This window comes from Camellia sinensis, chromosome 1 (genome assembly GCF_055761805.1).
Source record: "Camellia sinensis isolate YWXY chromosome 1, ASM5576180v1, whole genome shotgun sequence".
In the NCBI taxonomy this organism is placed as follows: Eukaryota; Viridiplantae; Streptophyta; class Magnoliopsida; order Ericales; family Theaceae; genus Camellia; species Camellia sinensis.
Window position 1 is genome coordinate 53,690,771 of NC_138961.1, and position 15,021 is coordinate 53,705,791.

Genomic DNA, 15,021 nt, shown 5'->3' on the forward strand with positions numbered 1-15,021 from the left:
GCTTGGCTGAGTTCTGTTTTGCTGTATTGGGTTTTTGTGTTAGTATGTACTGCTGCAGTGGCTGATCTAGTCTGGTATTTTGCTTTGGTTTGCTTCAGTGGCTAATCTAGTCTGCTCCTGCTGTTGTTTTTTTGTTCTTGTTGATTGTTGTTGTTCAATTTGTTGGTTGTTATATTTGGTGTGCTGATCTTGTCTGGTATTTTGCTTTGGTTCTGGTTGATGTCTGTTTTGAGTCTACTCTGTTGCACTTATATTTGGGGGGGTGATTCTGCACTATGCTATGCTGATGGTCTATCTGTTGGTTATGCAGCAGCGTCTGTAGTGCTGCAGTGGGTGTTAGTCTGGTCTGGGGTTTTTTGGATTGTTTGATGGGGCTTTTGAATTGTTGCAGTAGCTTTTGTATTGTTGTAATGGTTTGGTAGCTACAGCTGTGCTGCTTTCTGTTTGCTTTTATGCTTTTTCGGTTGGTTGCTCACCAACCTTGGGGGTGCTAGCAAATGATAGGATAGGCTTCTTTATGCCAAGCTGATAGGCTTCTTTATGCCAAGCTGGTTCAGATGATTGAGCCCATTGTGATGCTTTTGCGCTCGCCTTTCTTTATTGATGTATTTTATCTTGTCCTTTGTACTATACTTTCATCAATAAAGCTTCTTTATTTTGCCGATCAAAAAATATATACAAATTTTAAATCTACACAGTACACTTCACTTTTGAAGGTTTTTTCAAAAATTACATTTTCCTTATATAAGGCTTTTCCTATTCATTTAATCTTACAGCATAACAAGGGTCACAATTAGTCATGCTGATGTATCTTGAACGGAAAATATGATACTTCATCATCTCTAACTTGTCCTCCCAATTACTGGCCTTCCAAGAGGGAAATTATAAGAATATTACTGTGAAAAGTAATTCAATCAAGATGAGGAAAATAAAATAAAGAAGCAGGCTAACCACCAATATCTAAACATATACAAGAATTCTATCATTTCATAGACTATGACAGTAATTAAAGTACTACTCAAAGAAACCAACAATTCCAATAATCTCATGCATACTTGTCTTATTTAACTAGATTCGTAATATGGACAAATAAAAGAGATATTAATCCTAAAAATTTAACTAAAATAAGAGGCATTTTAATTTGATAAGTTGTACAAAGAAGATATAAAAGTGGGAGGAAGAGGAGGAGGTGGTGGCGGCGGTGGTGGTGGTGGTGGTGGTGCAGCAATCGAAACCACCCCGGAAGAAAGTAAACCTAAATGAGAAGAAGGAATAATATTACTTTCCCTACACTTGTATTTCAGTATCTCAGCCCTTACTACATTAAGTTCAGCTTGTAAAGACTGAACCTCATGTTGCAAATCCGATATCACACCCATGCACCCATAAACTGGATCTCTAAGTCTTACATTAGCTTCAAAAACAAGACTATTCGCTGCATCGGCTCTGAGACTCTCTGGGACCTCCTGGTTTAAATTAACAGCGAGAAAAAGAAAAAGAAAAAAAGGTGATCGAGTAATGTAAGTTAAACACAAAAACTAGATTATTATTCAATGCCAAAAAAGATAACCATGATTATGAGGTATTAGGGTTTTACTTTACCATCAACATCTTTGAAACATTGCTTGCACCATAGACTTTGTGAACAGAAGCAAACTTTAGGGGTTCATGTGGGGAGAAATATGGAGAGAAGGGGCACTCTTGGGCGCACCTTCGCCTCAATAGCTTACAGGCAGCGCAAGGGGTGATGGTGTTTAGGGTTCCTCCAGGAGTCCCCACCATATATCCTCTTCCGATTTGTGAAGAAGCATCAGATTCTCTCTTGATCTTCTTGCCTATCTCATCAAATCTCTCGTCCCTAAGAAGAGCCACAAGTAAGTGAGTTTAAAAGTTCAATAGATTTGATCTATTAAAAGAAATATCAGCTGATGTATAAGGATTTTGGACATATGATACTGATACTCACTTTTCAGCAGTATAGTTCAAAAGTAGTCCTTACATGATGGAAACACAAGTACATAACATAGAGTGGAAATTAACTATGGTTTCAGTTTTTTCTACCTTAATTTTTTGGGTGGGTGAGAGAGAGAGAGAGAGAGAGAACACTGTTATTAGTTACCTTCCTCTGGACATTCTGGCATAATATCTGTTATGTGATGCTGGAGTTGTAGACACACACACACACACAGAGAAATATGAGGGGTTAATAACCAGTGCTTAAAAGGCAAGGTATAAAAAAATATGAAAAAAAAAAAAAGATCAAGCTCAACTCAGTAAAAACAAACAGACAAAAGGGATATTAGAAGTAGTATTGTTTTTGTTTATTTTGTTGGTGGTTGATTAAATTAAGGGAATAGTTTGCAGAAAAGCCAGTGTGATATAAGAGATCAAGCTGAGCAACAATGGTAGAAAGGGGTAGTACTAGAGAGATAGATTGTGATATACCAATGGATGTTTAAATTAATTGAATTGTTTTTGTTTAGTCTTTTTTATTTTCAATATGAAGAGAATTACAACTGAATAATCATAGTCCAATTTTAATATTAACCCAACAACCAATGCAACAAAGAGCCTGCCTACCAATCTAACAACCAACTTTTGAAAAAATCCAAAAATAAAAAAATAAAAAAAATAAACGAAAAGTTATCAATTTTTAATGATTGAGGTAGAGGTGGCCAACTGAGTCATCTAGCTATCATATATTGGTCGCATTAGTGCTTGATGTTGACTTTTTGAAGCATCCATCAGATTTTGCTTGAATTGCTTATTGCCTTCATTCCTAGTTGCATTGCATGTGGTCATGCTTAGAAAGACCAAAATACAGTTTTTATAATACCAAAAATTATTAACTATCGTGGTTATGTCACAACACATTCACATTCTTGATTTACACAAGTCTCACAAAAATTAAGAGTGATGAGATGGATTTCACAAAAATCAAAGATAAAATTATATGTAACATTGTTATATCAATATTATTGGTGATTCAGAATAACACTTTTAATACAAAAACTGTTTTTCATTTTGAATGCACCTAAATCATATATAATAATGGTTTGAATGAAGAATCCACTATGATTAGAATGCAAAACCGTCAACCATTAGACCATCATTATTTTAAAAATTGTGGTAAATCTGTGTTTTTTTTTTTGGTCGGCAAAAACGAAAAACTTTATTGATGAAAAACCAAACAAAGTAAGGAGGATACATTAATAAAGAGGAGCTTGGAGCTAAGCGAAGCTCCAACCTCCTAGTTGGTGAGAAACCAACAGAAAAAAAAAAAAAAAAAAAAAAAAGGTCAACAGAACAAAACAAACAAAACAGAACATAAAACCAAAAATCAGTGCAGTCCAAGGGAAAAACACAGCAGATCAGCAGATCAGATCAACTAGTAAATCTGTGTTTATAACCACTACATTTGAAACCCATCTCTCTCTCTCTCTCTCTCTCTCTCTCTCTCTCTCTCTCTCTCTCTCTCTCTCTCTCTTATTTGTTCCTATTTAAGTACTTAGTGAAGCATATATTTGCTAATTTCTTCTTGTTAATCATTATGGGATGGATATTTAACAAAATCTCTAACACATGATTGAGATTAATAGACTACATTGTCAATAAAATTCACAGAGAAAGACAGGGCACCCTTCCACACACAAAGTTCAACAACTTTTATGGATAAATCCTAAGCGAGTGACTAATACTAACGTCACATATGCTAATACAAAGACATGTCAACTAGATCTTCTCCAAATGGTAAGTAGCACATATGACATATACTACTACTGCTAAAATAGTCTTGCAGAAGATTTTAACTTTATCTATAGCACTCTTCTAGTCTTCATCAGCAACAACATATTAAGAGTTTATTTTTTGCTTTTCTTAAATTGTCCTACAGGATCCTTGGTAGGAAAAATTACGTGTTGGTCGCGGGACAAATTCACATGGTGCTATTTATTAGTTAAAATTGTGAGATCCAGTACTTTTTGTTAAGATTTTAAAGGACAACTTTACGAATGCTAAGTAATAAATGGTGTGTTGGAGTATTCCAATACCACCAAATAATTACTCCCTTAGTAGAGGTGCAATGACATGGCATGCTCAAGATTTTATTAGGAAAATTTTAATTCGGTGTAATTTCTTAAAAATAATTTCATATATTAGTGATGAACTTTACTAATGTTAATAATTAAAATCTTAAACTTTTTTCATAAATATTCAGGCTCAATTTGGCAACAAGCTAAAAAACCTAACTTTTTTACCCCAAAAAAACCAGTTTTTTGCCAAAAAAACTACCAAAAAAGTCAAAAAGCCAAAAATCTAACTTTTTACCAACTTCCCAAAACTCTCCTTAATCTTTTTATGAAAACACCAGTGGATTGTAATTTTCTTGTTATATTAAGCACCAATGAAATGCTACTATTGTTTTTTTTTTTAAGGGAGAGAGGGTGGTGGGGGGGGGGGGGGTAAATTATTTCGTAATCTCATAACACTAAATGATAATCCAAGTTAATCACATAGCAAAAAATAATTATGAGTGAAACATATTGATTAGAGGTGTAAAATTGACCCGTGGGCTACTCGAAGCCGGCTTGCGGCCCGGCTAGATCAGGCTCAGGCCCAAGCCCAGTCTGAGACCCCTAGGCCCACTTAAGGCCTTACCCACTCGGCCCACCCGAGACCCGGTGTCATTTTTGGTGGAAAAATAAATTCGTGAAAAAAAAATAAAAAAATGGTCAAGCCCGGCCCAGGCCTGCCCTAAGCCTGAGGCTAGGCCTAGCCAGCCCGAGGTCCGAATACCCCCTGGGCTTGGGCCTGGGTCTAATTTTATGGCTTGTGAACCTGCCCAACCCAATCTAAATTCTGGAGAGAGCCTGCACGGTCCGACATGGACCTACCCAAGCCCGGGCCCAGGTGGGCCGGGTCAAATTTACATCCCTAATATTGATTCATCTTTGTTATGTGATTGACAAACAAATGATGACTCATTTAATATGTATTGTGGTTTCCTCTTGCGAGAAGTGCCACAGACAATGTCATGATACTCTTGTAATACCTACTAGTTTTTTTTTTTTTATCTTTTTTTGCATTCAAAACTAATATTTGGTCTATTTAGTGACGCTTATAAATCAATTTATTTAGTTTATTTGTTTAAAAAAAGTATGTGATAATGATTTTTGTTTTGCAGTTTTAAATTATAACTTATTTAACCTTTTCAATCCAATTGGCCAAAAGAATAAAATCTATTTAATCTACAATTTATAGCTTTTTTAAGACTATTTGAAATCTTTAAATACATATAGACAAAAGTATCTCATCTCTTTTATCTTAATTAATGGTGTAAAAAAAGACTTTTGAAGCAATTTTAGATCTTAGCCCAACAAAAAGGTTATGTGATTTTTTATCTAACTAAACAGGTTTAATTTTTTTTTTAATCAAATTATCAAAAATTACACCTAACAAATTTAGAATTTATTTTAATTCTTTTAAACTAATAATTTACAAAGGTAAAATTCGTAACAGATTAAAAAATTGCCGCTACACTATCAATTTGGACCATTGAGTAAACAGTGACCGGTAATGTTGCATATATTATTTTTTTATATCAATTTTAGTGTAATATCTCATGTGTCAGCACATCATTAATGTAATGAATTGGATCACTTATGTTTATTTTAATGCAATATTGACACACAAGGTAATACACTAAAAGCGATATAAAAATATAATATGTATAGCATTACTCAACAAAGACACATGAATAGTATATGTCATATGTCAAGACATTCGGAAGATCAAAGCAAAGAAGAGGAAATAAGCTTTTATGTTTTTTCAGTTTGCTCTATTTTGTGTACAATCAATTTATTTATTTTGGATTGTTTTTGTGGGTTGTCTTAGGCTTTGTTTGGCATCTTGCCTTCTTCCCCTTGCATCTCATGCTTTGGGCTGTTTTGTTCTTGCATTTTGTTGGGTGCCAACCTTTTTTTTTTTTTTTTTGAACGGCGAAAAAGAAGAACTTTATTGATGAAACATACAAGTATGACAAATATACATCAATAAAGAGGAGCTCGAAGCTAACACAAGCTTGGAGCTCCAGTTGGCAAGGAGCCAACAAGAAACAGAGAAGAGAAGGAGAACCGAATACACACAGACAGCAGCAAACCAGGTAGCAGAATTACAAAATGCCAAGAAGCAGAACCAAATACACCCAGATTACAAAATGCAGCCAGCAGCAATCCACACAGGTAGCAGAATTACACAGACAGCAATGGCCAAACAGCAAACCAGAATTACCCAGACAGCAAACCAGACAGGAATGGCCAAACAGACAACACTACTTACACAGCAGCAAACCAAACAGATAGAATTACACAGCAGCAAGCAAAACACAGCAGAATTGCACTACCCAGAAAGCCTGAACATATCAGATAGCAACTCAAGAGCGTATGCAATGCCTAACACCTGAAGCGTTGAAGAGAAAATCATTGACGGAGAATGGAAAGTGTTTGGAAGAGGACTTTAACCATATCGCTAACCTGATGATGATGAGTTCCTGCAGCTGCTGGGTGTTAAGTTGGGAGGCTTGAAAGAGACACTCATTTCTAATCTTCCAAATGGACCAGAGGGTGACCAAAGGGATGGCACGCCAGATTTTCCTCTCCTTTTTCTTGCAATTGAACCCTGCCCACCACTGCAGCAGATTTTCAACAGAGGCAGGAACCACCCAGAGAATACCCCACCAATGTAATAACCCAGTCCAAACTTTCCACACCAAAGGGCAGTGAATTAGAACATGCTGGACAGTTTCATGCTGCGATTTACAGAAAAAGACATGAGGTGGAAGTCGACCTATCCAAGACACCAATCCGTTGCAAGAAGACAGAAGTTTTAACCTTGTGTTTCCAAGCGAGCCAACCGAAGAATTGTATTTTGGGAGGCAGATAGTTGAGCGAAACCAAATCACTAGAGTGAACAATGTTACCCAAGGCAAGATTAGAATGATTGTAAAGAGTGGAAACGAAAGACTTGCTAGGGTGAAGGGCTGCCCACACAGCTCTGTCAGCAACTTCAAGATTCAAGGTAGGGGGAGCAGCTATGGTGGTAATAAGCCTGTGGAGTTCATCCTTTTCCCATTCGAAGAGGGCTCTCCTGAAGGTAAATAGCCAAATGGAAGAAGAGTGTGACACAAAGTCCTTGAGAAAACCCTCCTTACTATTGGACAGTTGAAAAAGTCTGGGGAATGCATCTTTGAGGAAAATACCCCCACACCATTGATCATACCAAAACGTAATACGACAGCCATTCCCCACTTTTAGATGAAGATTACTAATATAGAACAATAGGAGAGGCTCATGCTTATCTGCTGCTGCCACTATACCACCCCAGATATGAGAATGATGAATGCTGGAACAAAGGTTTGGAAGCCAAGACCCTCCTAGGAACTTATATTTACTACATAAGACCCTCTTCCATAGTGAATCATGATCTGAGGCAAATCTCCACCACCATTTGAGTAGTAAACATACATTCATATCCCTTATTCTTTTGATGCCCAATCCTCCTTGCTTTATGCTTTTTGTTACCTCCGACCACTTAACAAGATGCATTCTCCTCTTTAGATCTAGGCCTCCCCAAAGAAATGAAGCTTGAATTTTATCTAACTCCTTGGCTACGCCTTCAGGTAGCTTAAACAGAGATAAGAAAAATACAGGCAAGCTTGACAACACTGCCTTTACCAGAGTCAACCTCCCGGCATAGGAGAGAAACCTCCTTTTCCACCCGGCAAGCCTCAATTTGAATTTATCTACTATTGGTTTCCACATCCTTTTTCTTTTGGGATTAGCTCCCAGCGGCAATCCAAGATACTTGAGTGGTAAACTTTGAGTCTTGCAATTCAACAGAGATGCAAACTCCTCTAGAGTATTGCCAGGAATACCAACCCCGCAAAGCACGCTCTTATGATAGTTGATTTTGAGACCTGACACTACTTCAAAGCACCTTAAGATCCTTTTCAAAGTGAGAACTTCCGATAAAGCTTGATGGGATCCATTTTAAAGCTTGGGTGCCAACCTTGTTGGGATCCATTTTAAAGCTTGATGATTCCCCCTTTGCATGTTTTGTTTTATTGTTGTATGCATTAATAAAACTTTTTTTTTGCCAAATAAAAAAAGATAGTGCTTTAGAAAATCTAATAAAAACGCAGTATTTTGGGATTAGTTTTTTATGAGAGGTTGACTCGTTGGGGTTGGGGCTTTTTTTTTCTAACATTTTTAATTTGATGACTTTTAAATCTTTTAGTTGTTAAAAAATAAATAAATTTTTGTGAGTGTAAAATTTTATTGTAACATTTTGATTTTTTTTAACTGATAACAAACAATTTTATGACTATTTAATTTTTTATAATTTTTTAATCGAACTTCAAACGCCAAACTAATGCGTGATACATAGCTAATGAATTCGTTCGCATATGAAATGTTACGTGAAAAAGTGTGTAGTGGAAACAAGGGAATACTTTAAAAAGTAAAACAATAAAATCATAAATTTATAGTTCATTTGGGTATTGATTTTGTTTTAGATAGGCATTTTGGAATTGATTTGAACACATATTTTTCTTGTCCTTAAGCTAATAAAAAAAATTATTCTTAGGGAGCTTAAACGAAAAAAACTCTATTTTTCATTTAAAAAAATAAGAAAAATAGATTGACTTTTTGTGTTGACTCTTAAAAAAATTAGTGGAACATTCATCCCTAACTTTTGGTACGATGAGAGATCCAATATGTTTTTTCTTATTAGTTAAGGTTCATCAATAATATTATTAGAGAAATTGCAAAAAAATTTTGATAGACCCAAACTAGGGGTGGGCATTGGCCCGTCGGCCCGGCCTTATTTTTTAAGGATTTGGAAAGGCTGTTTTAGCCACAAGGCAAGTGTTAGGCCAAAATTTTCAACTCGATATAATAATGTATTGGGCTTGAAATTTATCCTTTCAACTTGGCCCGATCCACTATTAAATTAATTAATTAATTAATTAATTATAATATATTAAAATATATATTTTTTTATTGGGATCTAAATTTTATCCTTATTGATTTTATTGAAACTCACATTTGTGATGATGTTTGATTGAATTTTTTTTAAGAAATCCTTCAATTTATACACAAAATCTTTCAATTTATAATGATGTCAGTATATTTATTTAAAAAATAAAATGAGTAATTTAATTTAATTATGAAATGTTTTAATTTTCTTTAACATATTACACGATGGTTGGAGTTAGGATTTATAATTATTGTTTGAGCCAGTGTAGACACCTCATTTTGACTAGCCCTAAGACTTGGGCACTTTCTGTTGATTACCTGATGATGACAATCAAAATTTGTTCCCCAACAGTCCTCAACAAGAAAAATAGAATTTGAGCTTCAATCCCAACCTTCACACATTTTTGGCCAAACTATTTTAGACCTTAAAACCCTCTTTTTAAAATATTTTTTCAAATGTTTCTACGATATAACGATATTCCGAAGCTCCCATTTCAATTAAAATATTGCACTTTTCAATAAACCGAATAAAGACAAAATAAAAATAAATGGAAGGGGGATGAACTCTTTAAAATATATATATATATATATATATATATTTAAAAATATCTTCTTTATAGGTTTGGATTTGAAGGAAACATGAGGGGATGAAAGAAAACTGGTTTAAGGAAAGGATAAGCATCAAATTATTCAGAAGGAAATGAACAGCCTTCACTAAATTAAACATATCTCTTGGCACACTTGGATTTTAAATGTAAGGCATTCACCATTGGAAATGAGACTTCTTGGGCTTTAATTTAGACTTAAGAACAACCTAAAAGCAAGTCCAGATAAGAGAGATATGCCCATTTGAAGTTGGGCTTAAGAGCAGATTTTATTGACCTAGCTCGAGAAAAATAAACAGTCTTTATTAAATTAGGCATATCTCTCTGTACACTTGGCATTTAAATGTGAGGATACTACCATTGGAAAGTAGACTTATGAGGCTTCAATTTAGACCTAAGAATCACCTAAAACCAAGTCCAGATAAGGGAGATGCCCGTTTGAAGTTAGGTTTAATAGCAGATTTTGTTGACTCGGCCCAAAACAGCAGCAACCGTGTTTTTCTTAGTTTTGGTTCGGTTGGGACACCTCATTTACCTATTTTCTGATCCATTCAAGTGCACTCACTCATCCTTCATTATAACTAATCATCCACCATTGTCAAAAAAAGATTTTGTCTGCATCCATAAAAGAGTATCCCATGCAACTACCTTGAAAATTTCCTCTCCTATCATATTTCTGTCTCCCAACTTCTTTTTGACCTTTACTCTCCCTCATTGCCTATATAGAATAATCATATTGTAAGAGGGAAAGAGGACCACGAAATTGAAGAGAAAAGAATGAGAAAATGGTGAAAAAAAGAGAGAAAATTTGAGTTTTTGAGCTAAAAATACTCTTATCTTTCATACACACACCATACCTTCCATACAAACTGAAATTCCATCTTTCCTACACCCAAAACTCCTCCAAAAATTCTAAAATAGCTAAATTTCAGTAGTGATTGATCAAAAGAAAAAGTGAGTGTTGTTGAAAGTAAAAAAAAAAAAAAAAAAAAAGATAGTCACTTTTCCACCATACATACCCCAGAGTTCCATTCTAGTTTCAAATTGAGGATTGAGAACACACTTTCTAAACTTGAGGGTGATCAACAGGAAGTTTGGAAATCAAGAAGTTCAACCTTTCTTTGAAATGTGAATTTCTAGTCTTTCATTTTCTTAGGGTATGTTTGGTAACGTTTACGTTTTCAGTTTATATTTACAAAAATTTTATAAACTGGTTTTTGTTTATTTTTAGAAAAACATAAACTACAAACGCGTTTCGTAATTGACAAAATGTTTTAAAAAAATTTAAAATATAAAAAAGAGTGAGAAATGGCAAATGGTGGCAAGTGGCGGCGGAAGACGGTGGTGGAAAGTGGTGACGGTGGGTTGTAGGTAGCTGGTGGCGGTGGGTGGGTGACGGTGGCGGGTGGTAGCAAGTGGGTGGTGGTGGTGGGTAGGTGGGTGACGGTGGCGGGTGGTAGCAAGTGGGTGGTAGTGGTGGTGGTGGCGATGGGAGGTTGGTGGTGGTGGCAGGTGGGTGGCGGTGGCGGGTGTGTGGGTGGGTGACGGTGGCGGGTGGTGGTGGTGGTGGTGGTGACGGGTGGTTGGTGGTGGCGGCAAGTGGGTGGCGAGTGGGTGGTGGTGGCGGGTAGGTGGCGGGTGGTGGTGGTAGGTGGGTGGGTGACGGTGGCGGGTAGGTGGCGGGTGGTGGGTGGTAGTGAGTGGGTGGTGATGGTGGTGGTGGCGGGTAGTGATGGCAGGTGGGTGGCGGATGGCGGGTGGGTGGTGGTGGTGGGTGGGTGGTGGTGACGGTGGTGGGTGGTAGGTGGTAGCGAGTGGGTGGTGGTGGTGGTGGGTAGTGGTGGCAGGTGGGTGGCGGATGACGGGTGGGTGGGTGACGGTGGCAGGTGGTAGCAAATGAGTGGTTGTGGCGGTGGTGGTGGTAGGTGGTGGTGGCAAGTGGGTGGCGGATAGCGGGTGGCGGGTGGTGGTAGTGGTGGTGGTAGTGGGTGGGTGGGTGATGGTGGCGGGTGGTAGGTGGTAGCCAGTGGGTGGTGGGTGGTGGTGGTAGGTGGGTGACGGGTAGGTGGTGGGTGATGGTGGTGGTGGTGGTGGTGGCGGCGACGGTGGCAAGGGGTGGGTAGTGGTGGTGAGTGGGTGGCAGGTGGGTGGTGGCGGGTGGTGGCTAGTGGTGGTAGGTGGGTGGTGAGTGGTGGTGGCAGGTGGTGGTGGTGGTGGTGGGGGGTGGGTGGTGGTGCCGGAAGACGGTGGTGGAAAATGGTGGCGGGTGGTGGCTAGTTTTGGGTGATAAAAAAAAAAAAAAACTCAAAACTCAAAACGGAAACACATTTTTTGTGTTTTCATTTTTTGGTCAAATTTATAAACTAAGACCACTGATTTATAAATTAAAAATTTTACCAAACAAGTTTTTATTTGAGTTTTTCAAATTTTTGTAAATATAAACAGAAAACTGAAAACGTAAGTGTTACCAAACGACACCTTATATTTTATATCTCATATTTATTTTCTTGTTTCTTATTTCATAGTGTTTTGTTATAATCTAAGTGGTTTGTTTATCTCATATTTATTTTTATTTTTTTAATATTTTATAGTGTTGTTGTAATTTAAGTTGTTTGTTTAGCTCATATTTATTTATTTATTTATTTATTTTTATTCACTTGTTTTAATTTCATATTAGTTTTGTTGTAATCTTGCATGTTCTACCTCATATTTGTTTTCTTGTTTTAAGTTCATGTTGTAATCTTGCATGTTCTATCTTATATTTTCTTTCTTGTTTTAGTTTCATAATAATTGTGTTGTAATTTTGCATTTCCTAGCTTATATTTTTCTTGTATTAGTTTTATATTAGTTTTCTTATTATCTTGCATGTTCTACCTCATATTTGTTTCTTTTTTAAAAAAATTTTAGGTTCATGTTAGTTTTGTTGTAATCTTGCATATTCTATCTTATATTTATTTTCTTGTTTTAGTTTCATAGTAATTATATTGCAATTTTGCATTTCCTAACTTATATTTTTCTTGTATTAGTCTCATATTAGTTTTGTTGTAATCTTGCATATTCTATCTTATATTTGTTTTCTTGCTTTAGTTTCATAGTAATTATGTTGTAATCTTGCATTTTCTACCTTATATTTTTCTTGTATTAGTCTCATATTAGTTTTGTTGTAATCCTGCATGTTCTACCTTATATTTGTTTTCTTTTTTAGGTTCTGTTGACATCCCATTTTTGACCGACCTTAAGACTCAGACGTCACCGATTGAGCGCTTGGTGATGTTGCATATCGTGCTCGTCCAGAGGTTTCAGAGTCTCGGCTGCGAGCTTTGCCTCCGGACTTCCGGACTCTTTTGTGCTTTGCCTCGGTTTGCGAACCAGGCCCTGTTTTCTCTGTTTACTCTTCCCGAAGGGAGGGAGAGGTTTCGTAGACCATCCCTCAGTGGCCGTAGGCTACGTTTCATGGTCGTAGGCCATTTTGCCCGTTTGGAGTTCGGTTTCCGATTTTTCGGAGCCGTTGGCCGTGTGCCTCGGTTCGGGACGGCTTAACCATCTCCGTTTGCTCCGGTTCTTGGCATGCAGCTCATTTACTCCCTTTTGAGGGACACTGTGGTCCGAGAGACCAACTTCGTGGTCGAGCACCACTCCCGGTGCCTAACAATCAGTTTTCGGGGTCTCGAGCTGCGCGTTTCGGCCCCCGAACCTTCATTTTGCATCGGTTTTGGTTCGTTTTTGGCAGGGACCTCTGTTTCATTGGTAAGAAGGTCGTAGAAGGATGGGAGGCCAACAATTGTTCAGACAACCAGTTTTATTCCTCCATCGACCTCCGTCGCCCGTTTTTCCTCACTTCAAAGCCAATGTTGACCACCCTTGGGCCATTTTCTTGCACCCTAAGCCCCATATTGGTGATGTACACATCTGGGAGGCCACCAATATTTGGTGGCCGGCCAGTAATTGCTTTTGAACCTTTTGAACCCCTTTGAAAATTGGATTGTTCTCTCTCCTGGTTCATTGTCTCCAGTTTTTAACCACTTGGTTGTGTTGTGCACACATCAGAGGCTCTCTTTTTGGGGTGGCCGGCCACTAATGCTTCTTGACCCTTTTGACCCCTAGCCGACCGGCCATGGGAGGTAGCCAGCCGGCCACCTAAACCCTAGATAACTGGCCGGCCAGAACCCTTGCATCAAGTACAGTGCAGATACACCCTCCTTTTCCCCCCAAATTCTGTATCCGTGGGGGCCAACTTTTGGAGGGAAACTTGGCTTGATTTCCCTCCATTTTTTCCTCCCTTTTTCCCCATTCTCTTGCCTATATAACCAGCCTCCCAGCTCTGTAATAAGGGTTGGAAAAATAACCTAAGAGCTTTGCATACATACACCTTCCTCTCCCTCTCTTCTAATCTTCAAACCTCCCAAACCCTACACCCATTTCTTCACCAACCCATAGCACCATACCTCCAACCTTTATTGCAGCCACTTGAAGCTGTTTTCCAGAGCTAAGGAGCCACCAAACTCAAGCCAAGAGGCTGTCAAGGCATAGCCTTCAAGGGTGAACTTCTTTTTTCCCTTTTCTAGCCTTTTCTTGATTTATTTATAAGCCATACTTTCTTGCTGTTTTGGGCTCCGACCCTAACTGGGAATAGTATTATTTTGAGGTTTTTTTCATGTTTGTTCAAGGGCCTCTCACTGTTTGAGGCCTCCTTGTTGCACTTGCTTCATTAGCTCCCTTGTATGCCATTTTCTTGTGTAGTATTTTTGGCCTATGTATAAATTGTTTTGAGGCATGCCATAAATTGTAAAGAAGCTTATTTTGAGTCCTTCTTCAACATTGTTGAAGGTCTCATCACTGTTTGTGGCTTCCATTTGCCACTTGCCTTTGTATCTCTCTTTTGGCTCCATTTTTGCATGATTTTTTAGCCTCTTATTCTTCTGTTTTTGGCTCTGGTCCGAACTACAAATGGCCTCATTTTGACCCCCTCTTCATATTTCATTAAGGGTCTTTCACTGTTTGAGGCATCCTTTTTATACTTTGTGTTATAACTCTCTTTTTGGCCTTATTTTGCATAGCATTTTGAGCATGCTTGTACACTGTTTTGGGTCTGGCCATCAACTGGAAAATATCATGTTTTAGGCCCCTCTTCAACTTTGTTGAAGGGCCCTCCCATGTTTGAGGCCAGAAACCCTCACTTGCTTCTTTATCCCCTTTTTGGCCCATTTCTTGTACAATAGTTTAGCCATACTTGTGTTTATTTTCGTGGCCTATTGTAAACTGTAAAGTGCTTCATTTTGAGCCCCTCTTCAACTTTGTTGAAGGGCTCTCGGCCATTTAGGGCCTGAAGCTGTGACTTGCTTCTTTATCTCACATTTAGGGCCATTTTTGCATATTGGTTTAGC

The 15,021-nt window shown here is 37.8% G+C and overlaps 2 protein-coding genes across 2 annotated transcripts; both read right to left on the minus strand.

Annotated features, from left to right (window-relative positions):
• Positions 1-1,034: 1,034 nt before the first annotated feature.
• Positions 1,035-2,557, minus strand: LOC114296081 (LOB domain-containing protein 15-like). Its single transcript, XM_082877385.1, has 3 exons — positions 2,120-2,557; positions 1,603-1,858; positions 1,035-1,466 (listed from the first exon to the last, which is right to left on the minus strand). Exons 1-3 carry the CDS (start codon positions 2,131-2,133, stop codon positions 1,137-1,139), a joined length of 600 nt encoding a protein of 199 aa, XP_082733511.1. The 5' UTR covers positions 2,134-2,557; the 3' UTR covers positions 1,035-1,136.
• A 3,873-nt stretch (positions 2,558-6,430) lies between these two features.
• On the minus strand, positions 6,431-7,817 carry LOC145796996 (uncharacterized). The gene is made up of 2 exons (XM_082882889.1): positions 6,888-7,817; positions 6,431-6,805 (listed from the first exon to the last, which is right to left on the minus strand). Exons 1-2 carry the CDS (start codon positions 7,815-7,817, stop codon positions 6,431-6,433), a joined length of 1,305 nt encoding a protein of 434 aa, XP_082739015.1.
• Positions 7,818-15,021: the final 7,204 nt, after the last annotated feature.

Excerpts from the sequence above, each read along its gene's own strand:
- LOC114296081 (XM_082877385.1), bottom strand. Across the intron at positions 1,467-1,602 it reads ATGTTTCAAAGATGTTGATG|GAGGTCCCAGAGAGTCTCAG; the intron begins GTAAAGTAAAAC and ends AATTTAAACCAG.
- LOC145796996 (XM_082882889.1), bottom strand. The coding sequence starts at position 7,817 with ATGTGGAAACCAATAGTAGATAAATTCAAATTGAGGCTTGCCGGGTGG. Across the intron at positions 6,806-6,887 it reads GGCTCGCTTGGAAACACAAG|CATGAAACTGTCCAGCATGT; the intron begins GTTAAAACTTCT and ends TGTAAATCGCAG.